This window comes from Cimex lectularius, unplaced genomic scaffold (genome assembly GCF_000648675.2).
Source record: "Cimex lectularius strain Harlan isolate CLEC.00 unplaced genomic scaffold, Clec_2.1 scaffold131, whole genome shotgun sequence".
Taxonomy (NCBI): domain Eukaryota; kingdom Metazoa; phylum Arthropoda; class Insecta; order Hemiptera; family Cimicidae; genus Cimex; species Cimex lectularius.
The window spans coordinates 910,791-928,478 of record NW_019392685.1 but is presented as its reverse complement, the minus strand read 5'-3'; the positions used below and the strand labels follow the sequence as shown (position 1 = coordinate 928,478).

At 30.7% G+C, this 17,688-nt stretch overlaps 1 protein-coding gene across 4 annotated transcripts; it reads right to left on the bottom strand.

Moving 5' to 3' along the window:
* Positions 1–238: 238 nt before the first annotated feature.
* LOC106663207 (TOM1-like protein 2) lies at positions 239–14,545 on the bottom strand. 4 transcript variants are annotated; one of them, XM_014387871.2, is made up of 13 exons: positions 14,363–14,545; positions 7,458–7,627; positions 7,297–7,387; positions 6,545–6,945; positions 6,355–6,479; positions 5,780–5,931; positions 5,595–5,724; positions 5,422–5,506; positions 5,131–5,145; positions 1,833–1,883; positions 1,635–1,773; positions 1,387–1,430; positions 239–578 (listed from the first exon to the last, which is right to left on the bottom strand). In XM_014387871.2, exons 1-12 carry the CDS (start codon positions 14,421–14,423, stop codon positions 1,423–1,425), a joined length of 1,428 nt encoding a protein of 475 aa, XP_014243357.1. In that variant the 5' UTR covers positions 14,424–14,545; the 3' UTR covers positions 239–578; positions 1,387–1,422. The 4 variants fall into 4 exon arrangements, with proteins under 4 accessions (XP_014243357.1, XP_014243356.1, XP_024081509.1 ...); XM_014387870.2 differs by lacking the exon at positions 239–578 and having other exon boundaries at positions 1,051–1,430; XM_024225741.1 differs by lacking the exons at positions 239–578; positions 14,363–14,545 and adding an exon at positions 14,252–14,275 and having other exon boundaries at positions 1,051–1,430.
* Positions 14,546–17,688: the final 3,143 nt, after the last annotated feature.

Sequence of the window (17,688 nt, the reverse complement as noted above, 5' to 3'; positions counted from 1 at the left end):
TTGTCCACAATTCCTGATCATTCTAGTATGGAACAATTTAGACAGAGCAATTTTGGTAAAATTATTATTGTCAAAACATAGGGAGAATGAGATGAATTCATTATCCTTCAATTTCAGAGTTAAATAAAATAAAATGGTGATTACTCCAATAAAAAATTGTAAAAAGCCATTTTAAAAGTTCATTTATTATTTACAAAAACAAATATACATCAAAATTTCTAAAACAAAACATTTTCTCTGGTGAATTTCATGTACATATTTAATAATTTCACCATATAAAGCTTTGGTCATATAACATAATTTTTTAAATATGAGTCTAACAAGCATTTTAAGAAAGGAAAGGGTTGAAGAAACAGTATAAAAAGAAAAAAAAAGGAATGTCGGACATGTTCAGAATGAAAGAAGTCGGGGGCCCGATGTATAACAAGTTAACATTTCTCGGAGAAAAACAAAATAAATAAATTTTCGATAATAATTTATAAGCCCATTATTTTCTTTTATCAATTCAAAACAATCCGTATCACATTTTAAAACATAACAATAAAGAAAATCATTGATGTTCCAAAGAATCTTCGGCTCTGCTGAAACAATATTTTACAATCATTTAAATTGTACTTTTTACAATCTAACAGATCACACATCATCTGTAATCAAGTGATAGTGAGTAAACAAAAAAATAAAAAATTTATCTCACTGTAAGCTCTAGATAAACATAGAACGCTAAAAATATAAATACTGATTTCACTTTATTCCATCTTTATATATAAAAAAAACCTTAATGCAAAGGGCCTTTTTTAAATCAAAGAATTACATTTAGGCAAGTAAATTTACATGTATTGTTGAAAATGTGAAGCCACATAAATGTCTGATTAACAATAAATGTGATTATTTAAGTAATTACTAATACATAGTAAAGAACTACTTAAGACATACATTCTTCTCATCCTTTTTTTAACTCTTTACTTTTTTTAATGGAAAATATATTCTCTCAAATTAAATTGTAACAAATAATTACTCAACAACTAAGATTATTTATTAATAGAATAACAAATTAATATATTAATGATGTTTTACAGGCCTCTGAATTTAAAAACAATTCTAATTCCTTTTTTGAATAATTTAATAAAACAGCTCATCATTTATATGCAATTTAGTGCTGTACTCTAAAGTTAAATAATAAAAAAAAGAATTATTTTTGCCCAGATTCACATTTTAACATAGACATGTTCATCAAATATGAATCATCAAATATATCACGATGAAGAAAGGGATGGAAAAGGAATGACAGAATGACTATATGATTAAAGGAACGACATTAATAAAAGGGCTTTGAATGGTCTTTTGTTTTTATAGCATAATTATTATAACAATTTTATAAGTACGTACGTGTCCAAGCCCTGATGAGTTGCTACACATAAACTGTTAGTTTTCTAAAAAATAAAAATAAAAACGTATTAAAAGTTATAATGTATACATTCATGAATTTTATTGTTTAATATTCAACCGTTCAAATAAATGAACTTTATTATAAAGGTGATATTAATAAATTTACTTTTAAACCAACTAGCGCCTTGTATAATTTTCACATGCAAAAAATACCTCAGTTTGATAATACATAGTCAAATGAAATTTACCCATCCTTTTTTGTTGATGGTTCGTTGACTGGTTATGATCGACAGAAGGGATTCCTTCAGCTGCGGCCGCCCTTTCCGCGAGAAACCTATCGAACTCTGAGCTCGTCAATGATTCTTGGCCGCTGATCTGATCATTTCCCTTCTCGAACACGACAAATTAGAATATAAGAAAATAAAAATAAAATGTAATCGACTTACGCCTTGTGCCAGCCAGGCTGCCATTTCATCAAAATCGCTTTCTTTATGCATCTAGAATATAAAGAAAAAAATCAAGAATGACAGGTTAATATTTAAACGATAGTAAAAGTAAAATCTACCATGCTACTTTGATATTGGATTTTTTTTTTTTTAAATAAATACTAGGGTAAATGATTCAGTCATGCACACTCTTTGATATGCATACGATCATTTCAATGATTTCATGATTATTTTGATGATTTAATTAAGTTACTTTCCAAATAACTACAAACATTGAATTAAATGAGAAACAAGACTTTTATAATAAAAGTTTAAACGTCCTGTCCAATTTATTTATTTATTTTTGGAAAGTAGCAAGCTTACAGCATATCCAATACGTGCATTACTACATACAAATAAATGAATGGTAGCATCGCAGATTTGAAAATGTATTATTTTTCTATAGTGCAAATTTATTTTCTATTAAATTAAATCATAAGCATCTAGAAACATCTCATTTAAATTATTTAATCCATTTATTGGGTTGTAAAATAAATCTGTAGTGTTTTTCAATAATTCCATTTTATCCCTGTTGTGTTTGGAAGCTATTTTTATTTTATTATTATTATTTTTTTAAACGCTTTATTGCTCAATATTAGCCAGAGAGTGATGAATTGTATCATTGTACTTTTGGTGGAAGAGGTGCATGAAAAAAATACCAGGTTGGACAGAAGGAATTGAACCCATGACCCACAGTCTACAAGCAGAGAATTTGACACACTGACCACCAGTTTTGCTAATTTAAAATTGCAGAGAAAATAGTACGTTTTTGTCATTCAATAGGTTTTTTATTACTGCAAAGGGAAAACTGCAGCTCAGACTACTAGGATAATTTATGATATGTATGGAGATGTCATTTTAATTAAGAGAAAACACTGCTTGTCCAGAAAATCATTGGTGATGGCCAAATTCAAGCTTTTATCACAATGAGATGAGACATTGCAGAGACCCTTGGCGCATCTCATACAAACGTTTCAACTTATGTGAGAGCAGCTGCACATGCTTGTCAGGGATAAGGATTTCTCACATAATAATTTATTTGGCCACATCTCCGTTTCCCTCCTAAAATACCATGTAAATGACCTATTTTTAGAAAGACTGATAACTGGGGAGTCCTTTACAATAATGTTCAGAGAGAAAAATCTTGGGGAAAATGCACCGACCCACCGTTAACAACTACAAAAGATAGATTACATCCTAAGAAGGTAATGCTGTAGATTTGGTGGGATTGGAAGGGAGTGCTTTCTAGCTTCTTACCCCAACCAAACCATTAATTTTGGTATGTACAGCCCACAATTGTTGTAATTATAGTCAGAAAACCAAAAATGACAGGGAGATTTCTTGTTTTAGGAGTGCCAGTAATTGGCTAGTGCTTCCCCACCCGGTGAATTTGTTTGACCCTGATTATCCAGATTTTCTCTTATTCTGGGCTCTGTAAAATTATTAATGGGAAAAACTTGACTTCACTTGAAGACCGCAAAAAACACATTGAGTTTTTTGCCCAAAAGACTGATATATTCTGGGAGAATGGAATTACAAAACAACAAGGAAGACGGCTGCAGGTAGTGGAACAAAATGGTTCATATATATTTAATTTGTTCACAAACACTTGAAATTTCCCCTAAAAAAAAAAAAAAAAAAAAAAAAACACCACTGATTTATTTTACAACCTGAAAGCTTAATATCCATAAATAACTTTCAGGAAGTAGAGAATATTCGCCAGAAAAAAATATGCAGGAATTTTCCATGCAAATTAGATAACTATTATTCTAAATTATATTAGATGCTACAATCTTTTTTTTAAATATTTTTTATATTAATTAAAAGACTAAAACAATTTGCATTATGCAAGCCTGATATTTGGTTAGTTTGGATGAATTTAAAAAAATATAATTGTTTCTTTACTTTCAGCCTAGTTAAACAAGCTTGACTGAATTTTTATATTTAATTTTCAAATAATTAGAAATGTATTTAATAAATTTTGTCATTTGATTTTTATTATAAATAACTTTAAAAGTCAATAACTGTCATTATTTTAACCTTTTCAATTATTATCACCTGGCAGGGGGGATGAGAAATTTAAAAAATAATATATAAACATATAATTTTTTATAGATCCAAGAAGTGATTTAAAGTTTGCTTGATTTCTTCTTTTGTTTATGTTCTTTCTAAAAGTATTTTATCTTTTAATTACTCCTATTGAATCATTGAAAACATGCACTGGGATGTTCAAATATTTTAACTGAAAAGAATTCAAGGCCATTTTGGTTGCGGCATCGGTGGGGCGGATTGGTAGAGCACTCGTATATCAGAACAATGTGAATAGCTCCTTGAAAGACCTGGCTCCCTAGAAAAAGGGTCATTCTGACCCAATTAAGTTAGGCCATGTTTGGTCATCACATGGATACTTACTTTTGAGCCAAATCCCTGTGGACAATATGTGTCCATCCTAATTGAAGGAGGTGCAATTCCTTAGATCTATAAAGAGCATGTAGGAAAGCTACTTGATATAAATTGTGCTTGAGCACGGTAGTATCTTGGTCCTCTGTTCTGATTTTTGGAAGAAACAGTTGTTTTATTGTATACAGTACTGATAGTTTTGTGTCCCTAGTGTGTTTTATGAGTGAATGTATAGGAATATTGAGTTAGGCCCTTAATTAGAATAATTATACGTAGGGTGATGGAGGAATATCGAGTACTACAATGTATGACTGGTTTGGATTTAGGACTACGTTGGGGCTGAAACGACCTAACTGTTGATAGCCTCTGATACCCTCGGCGTCTGGGTGGATAAGACAGAGGTCCGAGTCTGGACTGTCAACACTTGGGGTGATTTTCAAGGTCCACTGATAATTCATTGTAAATTACAAAAGCCGGAATTGCCAGTGGACTGTGGGAAATGGTAGGCTCAACCCCTTTTGTTGAAAATTTTTATGAACTACCACACGACAATTAGTACCAAATTTGTTATGTACTTATTAAGCAAAATTAATTTTTTAATATTTTAATATATTAAAAGATTCAGCATTTAAAGTAAATATGTTTACAACAGTGTTAAATCAATTATTAAAATACACTTTATATTTATATTATTTTTAAAAAATCCACTTGATTAATTTTTTTAAAACCCTGTATTATAATAAGCATTTATGCGCTTACATTATTTGATTTTTGTTTGTTTATATGTAAGGAGAAAAAAATACAGAAGCATTTCATGCAGGAAAGATGCATCTGAATTTGCTTAAGTAGTTTTCCTTACCATCAGTATCGTTTCCTTTTTTTTATCATTTTATATAACCATTTCAGAGCAGGAAAGTTACCCAAACAGAAACAATACATAAATAAATACAGGAAAATACAGTAAAAGGATAAAAAACAGACTTTTTTCTATTATTAACACAAAAGATTTCAATTTTAAATGGTAAAAAAAAAATTCATGACTAGAAATTTTTTTATGACTATTTTTTCCACAGCTACTCACCAAAAACCATTGAATTTATAAACTTATATTAAGTAATATCGACAGTTTGTAATAAAATAGCCAACTTACTGTAGTGCCTTGAGCTCGCGCTTCCGATGCCTGGCTGAGATTATTACTAACGATGTTCTTCGTATTGGATTCATAAGAACTCCCGCTGAAATTCAATTAATAAAACACTCAAGAGACAGATTTAGATTAGAAAATAAAAATAATTAAAAAAAGTCTGAATGTAAGATGCTAACCTCGTTTTTGATGATTCGTAAGAAACTTTCCTCGACTGTGCAAACATGTCAAAATCCGTATCGTCGACATCGTTCACTTTGGCCTTTACCTTGTGGTCGTTGTTTGTATTTGGCAATCTGTTTCCGATGCCTGAAAATTAAAACTGTCAATTTCTCATGGAAAACGCCAAGGGGGGGATGCTTACTTAAGCCTTCCATTTGTTTCGTCAGGTGAGCCGGATTTGCTACACCTCCGGCCGCTTCGTTGCCCAAATCTATGAGTGAGTCATCATTGCTAGGGCCGCTGTTATTCGCCCCGTCTTTAGCTACTTCTCTATTCTTTTCATATCTTGAATACCTGTTCATATATTTTACAAATATTATAAAGTACATCAAAGGAAAAAAAAACTTTTCATGTTTTAAATCTTAAAAATTATGGCTGATTTTGTCCAATAGACATCTTCAGCATTGCAGCCATCTTCAATAGATAATCAAGGTGATCAATTAAGATGGTGAAATGCCAAAACCCATTTGACAGATAATAAAATCAGCACAAATCATTATGATTGAAAATGATGGTTGCGCAACTCGTGCAACAATATTTTACAAGTTCTGTGACAATTAAGGTAAAAAAACCTTACCAGAAATATGAAAAATTAATAAATTAGTAATTACTTAATTACACAAATGAAAATTTTCCAACAATTTTTTTTTTCTTTTAAATGTATCCTAGAGTTTTATGTAGTTATGAAACGTTGTGATAAGGTATAAACTTTTTAACCTTAAAAACAAGTTAATTAGATGGTCATTTATCCTTAATAAGTCCTCGGTTATTTCATCAAAAGTCAGTTTGGATATCAGCTCGACAAGCCGTTTTTGCATTTCCACGAGGGTTAAATGGAGTTCCTGAAAAGTTAACAAGTCAATTTTTGAATATTAAAAAACAAAATATAATTAAAAAATAAAATTACATGAAATAATTCAATGTCTGAAGGATGTTCATTACCAGGCGACATTTCACTTAGCATATCGCCGAAAATTGTCATATTTGTTTGAAGGATGTCGACGTCTTCTCTTAGCTTTGTAAGCTGTTCTTGTGACAGCGGCGATGTGATTTCGCCCATCGATGAACCGGGCCCTTTTGACGGGCTTTCGCTCACTACAGTCTCGGTTTTAACTGATTTTTTCGGTGTGTGGATCGGCGCCATGGAATCTAAGTCAGTCATTGGGAACTCGATCCCTTTCGCCTTTAATTCCTGATACACTTGGACGACTCCGTTTAAATCTTGCTGTTGGTGGAAAGCATCGACCCAAGCCTGGATCAAACTCAAGACCTTTTCCTGTACAGCCATCGGAGGTCCATTTTTAGGGCCTAAAAACAATTTACATCAAGTATATTTCTCAGCAGTAGGTTCTTTAATTTAAATAAAACTATAATCAAAAGTTAATATATTCTGTTAGTTTTATTCTGAGAAACAAATACTCTTGTCTGTTGTTAATGTTTTTACATTAAAATTAAACAATTATCACTTTCTTGTTATTTGTTGGCCTGTTTACTATTACTTATATTTCAATAAATAAAAAAACCAAATATAACAATAAAAACAAAGTTGTTGCACTGGATCATCCTCATCAAAAACAAAAATCTCGCAGTTTTTATTCATTTCATACAGACTAAAGAAAGATGGAATGATCAATAATTATTATACTAAGCGAAACTCACCTATAAGTTTGACTAATTCCCCAACAAATTCCTTGTTGCAGACGAGGACATGGAATCTTCTACCACAATTTTTAACGCAAGTTTCTAAAACCTGGAAACAAATTGAACACCATAGAAAAAAAAGTCACATGTCAAATTTATGAAAACATCCGGTTCCTTACTGTCAACGTGAACATCACCGTTGTATAATTTTTCCCGACGGACGTCTGCAGTCGTTTTCTTATGGCTTTGATGGCGTCTTTTGGCCCATCTTCGGTGTCATTGATGAGATCGCATATTTCCATGTTCAGGCTCCAGTTTTCGGAAGCAAGACTTGGGTCTGTGGCTTGTTCTACAATAATAATAAAATAAAAAATTAAATTTTGTTTGTTTAGAAACGAGATAGTTTATCTAAACAAAAATTTTTATTGCTAAATAGGAATTTATATATAGCCTTATCTGATGTTTTATCGGGTTGTCCGGAAAATAATGCAGGATTTTAAGTTTTCATTAAAAAAAATCTATATAAAATATTCTGTTTACGTTTACAGGATTACTCATTTGTATGAATGTCAACACTTATTAATCCTCTTCCAAATGATATTGTTTGTTTACCTCTGTAGCATTCCGCTACTTGGAAATAATTCAGTCATCCTTATAATGTCAAAGCGAGAATTTCGTACGATTTTCTTTTACGAGTTTAAACTCGGCCGAAGCGGAGCCCAAACGGCTAGAAACATTAACCAAGTCTGGGGCGAGGGTTGTGTTAATGAGTGCACTGTGCAAAGGTGGTTTAAAAAATTTCGGGAGGGAGATTTCAGCCTTGAAGATGAAGAAGGTCGTGGAAGGCCTTCCTCTCTTAATGATGATGTTCTGCGATCAGTGGTGGAAGAAAACCCCAAAACAACTGTTCGAGAACTTGCAGAGCAACTCAAAGTCAGTAAAACGACCGTCGCTGACCACCTCAAGGCGATTGGAAAAGTGAAAAAACTCGAAAATTGGGTTCCACACTCATTAAACGATCGCCAAAAAAATCAGCGCTTTGATGTTTGTGCATCACTTCTTTGTCGAAACAAAAATGACCCATTTCTGGCCAGAATTGTTACATGTGACGAAAAGTGGATTCTCTACGATAACACTAGACGTTCTGGACAGTGGCTCGACAAAGGAGAAGCTCCAATACATTTTCCAAAGCCCCCAACTCATCAAAAAAAGGTAATGGTTACGGTATGGTGGGCTTCATTTGGTTTAATACACTACAGCTTCTTAAATCCTGGCGAAACCATCAATGCTGAATCATACTGTAACCAAATTAATACCATGCATCAGAAATTGGCAGTAATGAAGCCCTCTTTGGTCAATCGGAAAGGGCCCATTTTGTTGCATGACAACGCTCGACCACATGTGTCACGTGTAACGTCACAAAAATTATTGGAGCTTGGCTATGAAACTTTGCCTCACCCACCCTACTCTCCGGACCTCTCGCCTACTGACTACCATTTTTTTAGACACCTGGACCACTACTTACAACACATAATATTCAAAAATCAAACGGAACTGGAAAATGCATTTATTGACTTTATCAATTCTAAAAATTCTGAATTCTACTCAGACGGAATTAATAAGTTACCAACACGTTGGGAGAAATGTATTGAGAGTATGGGAAATTATTTTGATTAAAGAACATTGCTTTAAAGTAACTAGTTTCTTTTTTTTTGTTTAATACCAAAATCCTGCATTATTTTCCGGACAACCCAATATATAGCAAATATCTTAAATATCATTTAAGAAAAAAAATAAATAAATAAAATAAAACCAGTTTCTTTTTTCCCCCATGGTGAAATTTCTGTTAAATTAAAGTAATATAATTATTAAAAATCAAAATAATGTACGTGATTTTAACAAGTATTGATCTCCCTTTGGACAAACGTGAGTTGGACGGTTGTCAAACATATTGAAGCAAAACTAACTTTAACAACAAATCAATCAATACGACTCACTGTAATCAATACTGATTATAAAAAGCAATCCCATGAACAAAAAATATGAATTACAATGAAGAAGTACTTTTTTATGATTATGTTAATATTCTTGATCATAATGTTTGAACGATTTCCATTTTAAATTCTTAGAAAGGTTTTAAGACATATTAATAAGTCAGCTTTTAAAAAAAGGATGAAATACAAATAATCCTGGACAAAAATTTGCATGAAGAATTATTTTAGAAAAGAAAAGCAGATTATTGAACAATTTTTTTAACTAAATTAATTAATTAATTAAAAAATGATAACCAGTTTGAATAAACCTTATCAGCTGCAGTCAGAGAGATTAGTTTATATATTTACACATTTTACATTATTTTTCTTCTTTCACTGTCGTAAATTACAGATCTCTTGATATGGGTGCCAGTGTATAAAAAAAGAACAATAGTACCGAGTATGCTGCTAAGCAAATGACATTTGTAAAATTTGTCGGCCTTGAGCTTTTAATACAAGCAAATTTGCTTTTCAACTATTTATATTTTTATGTAATAAGACATCAAGGACGTACATGAAGACATTGTAAACAATCAAAGTTCTTTAATTAAACTTGCCAACTCATTACTCTCGCTCGTTAGAATGTTGACAGCTGACCCAGTCATGTGTTAAAAATTTGGACGGATTTGAATTGCAAACATAACGTTAATTAATACGATAACCAAAAATTTCCAATTCCTGGATTAGATTTTCTTCCAGGCTGAATGCACTGTAAGCATGGTCGTTCCAATCTGCTTATTATTGCTAGTTTCACCTGTCTGACATGATATACATTTTAAGACTTTAGTGGTTGGACCAGCTTTTTCACAATGTATCATAGACGTTATTAAACAATTAGACAATCTTAAATAAGATTTTCTTCCGATAAAAAATAAAACAAAAAAAATGCACTGTAAGCTTGGTCATTCCGATCTGTTTATTCTTGCTACTTTCACCTGTCAGACATTACAGCTTTTCACTGTCTTCACTGGTTGACATGTTGAAGATGGTCTGACAATCTTCTTCACTCTCCTCTTAACACAAGGATTAAGTTCTAGTGTCAAGGTATAAGGAAAAAGCCTATAAAGCCGTAGCTAACAATCAGCATAATAATATATGCTTTAAAATGACCCAATTGGACATATTTAACTAAAGCCACTACCGAAGATATCTTGACAGGGCATGAAAGAAAGCAAGACATAACTAACTATATTTGTAGGACTAGATCCTGTGTTTTCTGTAAGCAAATCTTTTCAACAATATAATAAAATAATATAAAATTAATTATGTATCAAGAATTGAAGAATTCTTAGTCTTTGCCATTGGGTCATCTCAAGCAGTAAATACATTGAGAACCAATATGAATGATCATGATGCTAAAGGGTGAGGTTTTATTAATCAATTTAAAAAAACCAATAAATGATCAAAAATGAAAAAACAAGTTTTTTTTAGCCTCGATACATCCAACAAGCTATGATGATGGATCATGTCAAGCAGTGAATACATTGAGAACCAACATGAATGATCATGATGCTAAAGGGTGAGGTTTTATTAATCAATTAAAAAAAAGCAATACATGATCAAAAATGAAAAAGGAAGTTTTTTTTTTGGCCTCGATCCATCCAACAAGCTATGATGATGGGTCATCTCAAGCAGTGAATACATTGCGAACCAGCAAGAATGATCATGATGCTAAAGGGTGAGGTTTTATTAATTAATTTTAAAAAAAGCAATAAATGATCAAAAATGAAGTTTTTTTTTGGCCTCGATCCATCCAACAAGCTATGATGATGGGTCATCTCAAGCAGTGAATACATTGAGAACCAACATGAATGATCATGATGCTAAAGGGTGAGGTTTTATTAATCAATTTAAAAAAAAGCAATAAATGATAAAAAAAATTTCCTTTTTGCCAATTTAATATTTGCTTGAAATTCGATAATAATTGGTTTGTCCTCATAACAGGTGCCCAGATATGTTTAAATGTTTAAAAAGCTGCAATAATAATGATGGTGTAAGGTCGTCATAAATTGAAAAATAGTTGTGACAATAGTTTTTAAATTATGAGTTTGAACAGTAAAATGTTGTGATTTCTTTTTAATTAATTTAAATCTAAGTTACTATTTATAAAGCATAACAAAGAAAAATTGTTCACTAAAATTTCCTTTTCAGAATTAGAAATATCGACCCCTTTTTCACTCTGGATCAAGGTATGGTCTTGAAAAAGAAAGAAAATTCAGTTGTTACTGACAAGCTTATGACCTATTTTAAGGTCATCATCAGGGTAAAACAATCTTAAATATGTCAATAGATTGGCATATTTAAGTTTTTTTCAGGCGATCCCAAATTTCCTTGAAGACCGACTCAGTCCCAAGGACTGTAACAGTGCCTGTAAAAAATTTAAATATGCCAATCTATTGACATATTTAATGCCATTTAACCCTGATGACCTTAAAATAGGTCAAAAGTTTGATAGTAACAACTGAATTTACTTTCTTCTTCAAGACCATACCATGATCCCGAATTTTCGTAACTTTTTAAACAGGAGGCAATTTAGAAGAATGATGCAAGTTAAATGGCCATTTTTACAATGTTAAAATTACACTTTAACTGTAAATTCTTTAATAAAAACAACAAAAATTACCAAAAATAAAATGCGTCACCAGGAGAATGTTTATTTTTTATTATACAATGATAACTATTAAAAGTGAAAAGGTTTCTAAAGCTGAAATGCAAATTTTGTTAAACATGCATATCACTTGTCCTTGTTTTTTTATCTTGGTAAAAAAACCACTTGAGAATATTTTTAAATTGACCTCTGAATTTTATTTTTAATGTTTTTATTTTTTTTAAGTAATAAAACATTGATTAAACATTTATTTTTCTGTAAACAACAGGAAAATTAATGAACAAATTAATTTAAACAATTTTAAATTAATTTAACAAATTAATAGCCCCTTAACTTCCACCCATGATGCTGAGCTTCTGCAAAAATCTTTAAATAATCCTAAAAAGTGGTGTTCATACAAAGGCATGTAACTAAATGTAAATAAGCGTAAAGTTGTTAGTTATAATCTTGGTCGTAGTGTTGACTTTTACAATTAGACCATACAAGACATCCAATTGGACAAAAACTACCATTAAAGGCCTTGAAATCATATACTCTAATTGTAAAACTAATTTTAGGTTACTTACATAGTACAAAAAAAAAATTAAGGATGCAGAAACGATAATTATATTGTTTAAAGCTGTGGAACGTCCCATTAAAGAATACTTTCAGTTGTTTGGTCACCACATCAGAAAATATTAAATAATTCAATAGAAAATGTACAGCGACAATTTATTCACATTCTCTGGTTTAAAAGTACTAGAAACTTGGATACACATAGGAACTTATGGAATCTGCAAAACTGCAACCACTAAACATAAGACGGTATAATAATGACCTGGTATTTTCCTATAAACTAATAAACTGACTGTTAATCAACAATTATTCAATTTGCTAAATTTCCTTGTTCCACGGTGTACCAGACAAAAAAATATTTTCAAAATCTAATTACAATACAAATTATTTAAAATTTAATCAGATTCCTTGACTCATGGAAATGAGTAATAAACTTCCTTTATATTATGACACTTTTTACCTTTCCTTTAGTCAATTTTAACGTTTTATTTTTAATATTGATCGTGGCAATTGAGTTTGATTTTTTTAAATATATTTCTGTTGTTTTCATTAAATTTTTATCGATCCTTCTCACTTCCTTTGGGGTTCCTGGGCACTCAGGACAGGCAATGAAAAGTTTGACTTGGCCAAAGAGGGGGCCAGCATGGAATCTCTAGGTTTGGAATTTTTTGCCTGCCAGAGTATTTGTTATTTAATTAAATTTCTATCATTCCTTCTCACTTATTTTATATTTTTACACACGTGTGTTTACGCCAAAGTAATTGGAGCAAATATTTATGCTTCCGTTGAAATGCAACATTCCCTTATACCCTAATCCCAAAACAGGCCGATAAAGCACTGCGTTCATAACTTGCTCCCGTCTTGACTTGCTCTCATGCGTCAGAGAGAAACTAACGTCTTGCTTCCGTGTGGACATACAAAGTGTTAGCATTCCTTAAGACTTAAAAGTTATTTTCAGTTTAGTTTTCTTTTAATTTCAAATCATGGGAGTGATATCAGCCAGTCGCCGATAGAAAAGGTTCAGACAGAGCCTAGCAGGTACCGTAGTAATCTAAGCATATTATCGTAGCCTTCGTTATGTTGAGGGTTTATGTGCTGCAAATTGACGAAGACTACACAACCGTACACTTCAGGTATTGGGGTTTTATTCAATTTTAGTTTATTTAATTATTTTCATTATTTTTGTGTGGTGTTTAGTGACGGTTAGTTAATGAGCATTTGGAGATCGTGAGATGCGGTCTGGTGTGATGTAGGTTTACAAAAACATTTTCTTTATCATGCCAACGTTTCGATCTTTATTGAGATCATCTTCAGGGATTGGATTTATAATTTAAACAATGTTTATATCCCAGGCCCTGAAGATGGTTGAAACAGCATGATAAAGAAAATGTTTTTCTAAACCTACGTCAACCAGACCACATCTCACGATCTCCAAATAATCATTTTCATTATTGTTTCACGACCACACCAGCGTACACCCTATTTAACGGCGCCTACATAATTAATGGTCCTCCGGGCCGGATTTAAGAGAGTCAGAAATATGAAAAATACAAAATTTTGTGTTTGTTATGCTGAATTGTCCATATTTTTAATTATATTATTGCTTTTGAGTATGGTTTAAACTCTTATAGAACTTGTAATTGGGCATATTTACCCGTATAAATAAATAAATTTGTGTACATATAAACACGAATAATTTTGTGAAATGTTGCAAGGTTATCAAACTTAATATATTGATCAAAAGAGTCGAACGTTGAGCTAGAGAGGCTCTATTTACCTTTTCCCCGGTTGATTCACCGACAAAATTATGTAACGACCCCCAACTGGAAAATTAACGAGAGTCGAAACGTATTAAATAGGGTGAGAATGGATTCAATTTTTTGCTCACCGATCTTTTGTCCGACAGGCGTCGAAAACGGGTTCCCGCCGACGGCAAAGAACGAAGCCATGTCTTCAAATACGGGCAACAGTTTGATTGTTTATAAGGAAAATTACAGACAGGAACGCAATAACAAATAGTGACAGGGTGCAACACAGTCATGTAAAGACAAGTGTATGACAAAGACTGTGAGAGTGGTGGGTGGAATCGAAGAGTGGGGGGTTGGACCAAGCTAGTGAACAAGTTGTCTTGATCAAGAGATACTTGCGTTCAATTGATCGACGTCAGTTAAAGAGACAAGGCTCACTTACAATTAAATTTGAGCTATTACAAGCTTTCTAAATTTACCAGAGATCTAAAAGTCTATTTATTTATATTAAAAGGGCTTTAAGTGTAGGTATATTAGAAATAAATGAGTAGTATTTAGTACAAATAGTATTGAGCACAAATACTTTGATTAAGCCTAAAATTTCTATATTGTGTACATCATTGTATAAATTCATTTTCACATTTTACATGGATTTGTATAATCTAAACAATGTTTGTTAATCCCAGGCCCTGAAGATGATCTCAATAAAGATTGAAACGTTGGCACGATAAAGAAAATATTTTTCTTAACCTACATCACACAAGACTGCATCTCACGATTTCAAAATTAGAAATAAATTTAGTTTTATAAACATAATAAAATAATAATAACAGCAATAACAATAATAAAAAATACAAAACAATAATGACAGTAATATATTTGTTAAAATATTAATTATTTATGTGTGGTGATTAGTGTCCGTTAATCGATAATTATTCAGAAATCGTGAGATGCGGTCTGGCGTGATGTAGGTTTCAGAAAAACATTTTCTTTATCGTGCCAACGTTTTGATCTTTATTGAGATCATCTTCAGGATTTACAAACATTGTTTACATTTAACAAATACATTTAGGATGTGGAAAAGTGAATCCTTCAAGACCTACATCACACCAGACCGCATCTCACAATTTCTGAATAATTATTAATTATTTATAATCTAGTGATGAAACCACATTATGAAATAAAAACAGAAAGAGAGAAGAAAAAAAGGCAGGGTGAAGAAGAAAAAGAAATGATTCGTCGTTTTAAAAAAACGCATATGCCAGGGACCTGAAACAAGCCAGCAAGAAAGAAAAAAGTTTATATTTTAAAGCTCCCTTACATGTACATATCTTAGAAATAAATTTAAATTTATAAACAATATAAAATAATAAGTTGGTTTGTGTGTAACAAGGTAATCCAGAAATCTACTGGGTTGATTTTGATGATTTTTTTTTCATGTGCGTTCCTTATAATAATATATTTTACATGTTAGGGCATGAAACCTTAGTCGTTAAAATGCCCTTAAAAATTTATAATAATGATAATATATTTTACAGAATTAATCCACTTTACAAAAATCGTTAAATAGAAAAATACAATGTATAAAATATAACAATATAAAAGCAAAACTAAGAAAACAAAGGGAAAAATTATTTAAGTATATTTCATATAAATATACCTTAAAAAAAGATCACATTTATCATTGTTATTGTACTAACCACTTGAAATAACAAATAATTCACTCTAAAATATTATACAAAATGCATTTTTGTTATTATATGCTGTCTTACTTTTTAATTATAATTATTATTTAGGGTAATTAGACAATTTGCTTTTATATAAATGTCCGTTATTGCTCATCGCAAACTTTTTTTGTTTTGTTTCTTTAATTTTAATAATTGCTTATTATTGGTATACATAGTTATTAATATTTTCTCTCAGTGTTTTTTCTTCTTTTTTTTAATGGCAAACTCTGGCAGACAGCATTATAATTCGTGTACCATTCAAAAAGTAATTTGTATGTGTTCTCTTTTTAAATTAAAAAAATATTTCAATCGATCAAAAGTTATATAAATAATATTATAAAACAATTACGTAAAAATATGTTGATTTTGTGCATACTTGCTTGAATTATATTCAGTAAAATTTGTAATTAGGAATACATAATATAACATTAAATATGGAAATATATATACATACATACACATACATAAATGCAAAAACATTTTATTCATATAAAAATAATGAAAGATAATTTAACTTAAAATATAAATTCAAGATTTAACATGTTTAACAAGATGACTGGGAATGAAGAAAAAGAAGAATTTAAAATAGTAAGACGTGGAAAATTACTGACCAAACGCTTCATTCTTTCAATAGGAGTATTTTTACTGTAGTTAGTAGGAAATATGAATAAGGAAGATAAAATAACATACAAAGGACATGCACAGTTTCATCACAATATATTTTCTATATTTTCATACATTTTCTAAGATGTTAAAAAAATTAACTTACTACTTTTAGCAGCTAAATAGGAAGCTTCCAGTGGTGTACTTCGAGGGTCACACATCAGCTTTATTTTTTGTCTGTTTTTATATAAACAATATTGCAAATGTTTTTTCTGATGTGAATTTTTTACTCCTTGCAGATGATATAAAAATATATAGCTCAATTAAATATATTAATGACATGTATGCACTTCAAGTAAATTTAGCTCGTTTTAGTCGGTGTTTCTCTCGCTCAACAAAACTCTATCTCGACATCCTTTAAATTAAATAACAAGATATTGGAAATGGTATAATCTTTAATGATCAATTATCCTTTTCAAATCATAGATTTAATTTAAATTAAGGTCTAAGCTTTTTCCTATTTCTTTAAATATTTTAAAACGTGTTGTTTAATGTAATATTTTAATTTTTCTTTATATTCTTGTTTATAATATTGTTCATCTCTTTATTCATTTGCACTTTTGTTCATTTATTCGTATAATTGTTTTATTCAATTATTTGTATTTATGTTTATTTTTTTCTGAGTTGGTATTAGAAATGACTGTTTTTTTTTTTTCATTTATTAAAAGACTTAAACCGTTAATCATTGTAAATAAATAAATAAACAATGAGATGGAAATATGAGCAGCAACCATCCAGTGATGGCTGCTGTTTCTCATTATATTATGCTTTTTTTTTTTTTTTTTTAATGAAACAGTGATGACAAAAACATATCATGAATTACAACTATACCTGGATAAAGAACAGATTTTCCTGTAGGAAATGGGGATAGGATGTAGGCATATCACAATGTCATTTTCAATTTGTTTAACTTAGTCTGTATAATTGTTTTTATTTTTAAATCTTATTTATAAAGTATATTTCCAAAGGTTCACTATTTCCAGGAAAATAGTGTCGAGCCTGAAATTTTTTTTTAAATTTATTATTAGCCCAAATGCAAACTTCTCTGCCAAGCTCGACCATAATTATCTTGTCTG

Excerpts from the sequence above, each read along its gene's own strand:
- LOC106663207 (XM_014387871.2), bottom strand. The coding sequence starts at position 14,423 with ATGGCTTCGTTCTTTGCCGTCGGCGGGAACCCGTTTTCGACGCCTGTC. Across the intron at positions 7,628-14,362 it reads GCCTGTCGGACAAAAGATCG|AACAAGCCACAGACCCAAGT; the intron begins GTGAGCAAAAAA and ends TTATTATTGTAG. Across the intron at positions 1,774-1,832 it reads CAGCCTGGCTGGCACAAGGC|GGAAATGATCAGATCAGCGG; the intron begins GTAAGTCGATTA and ends GTGTTCGAGAAG.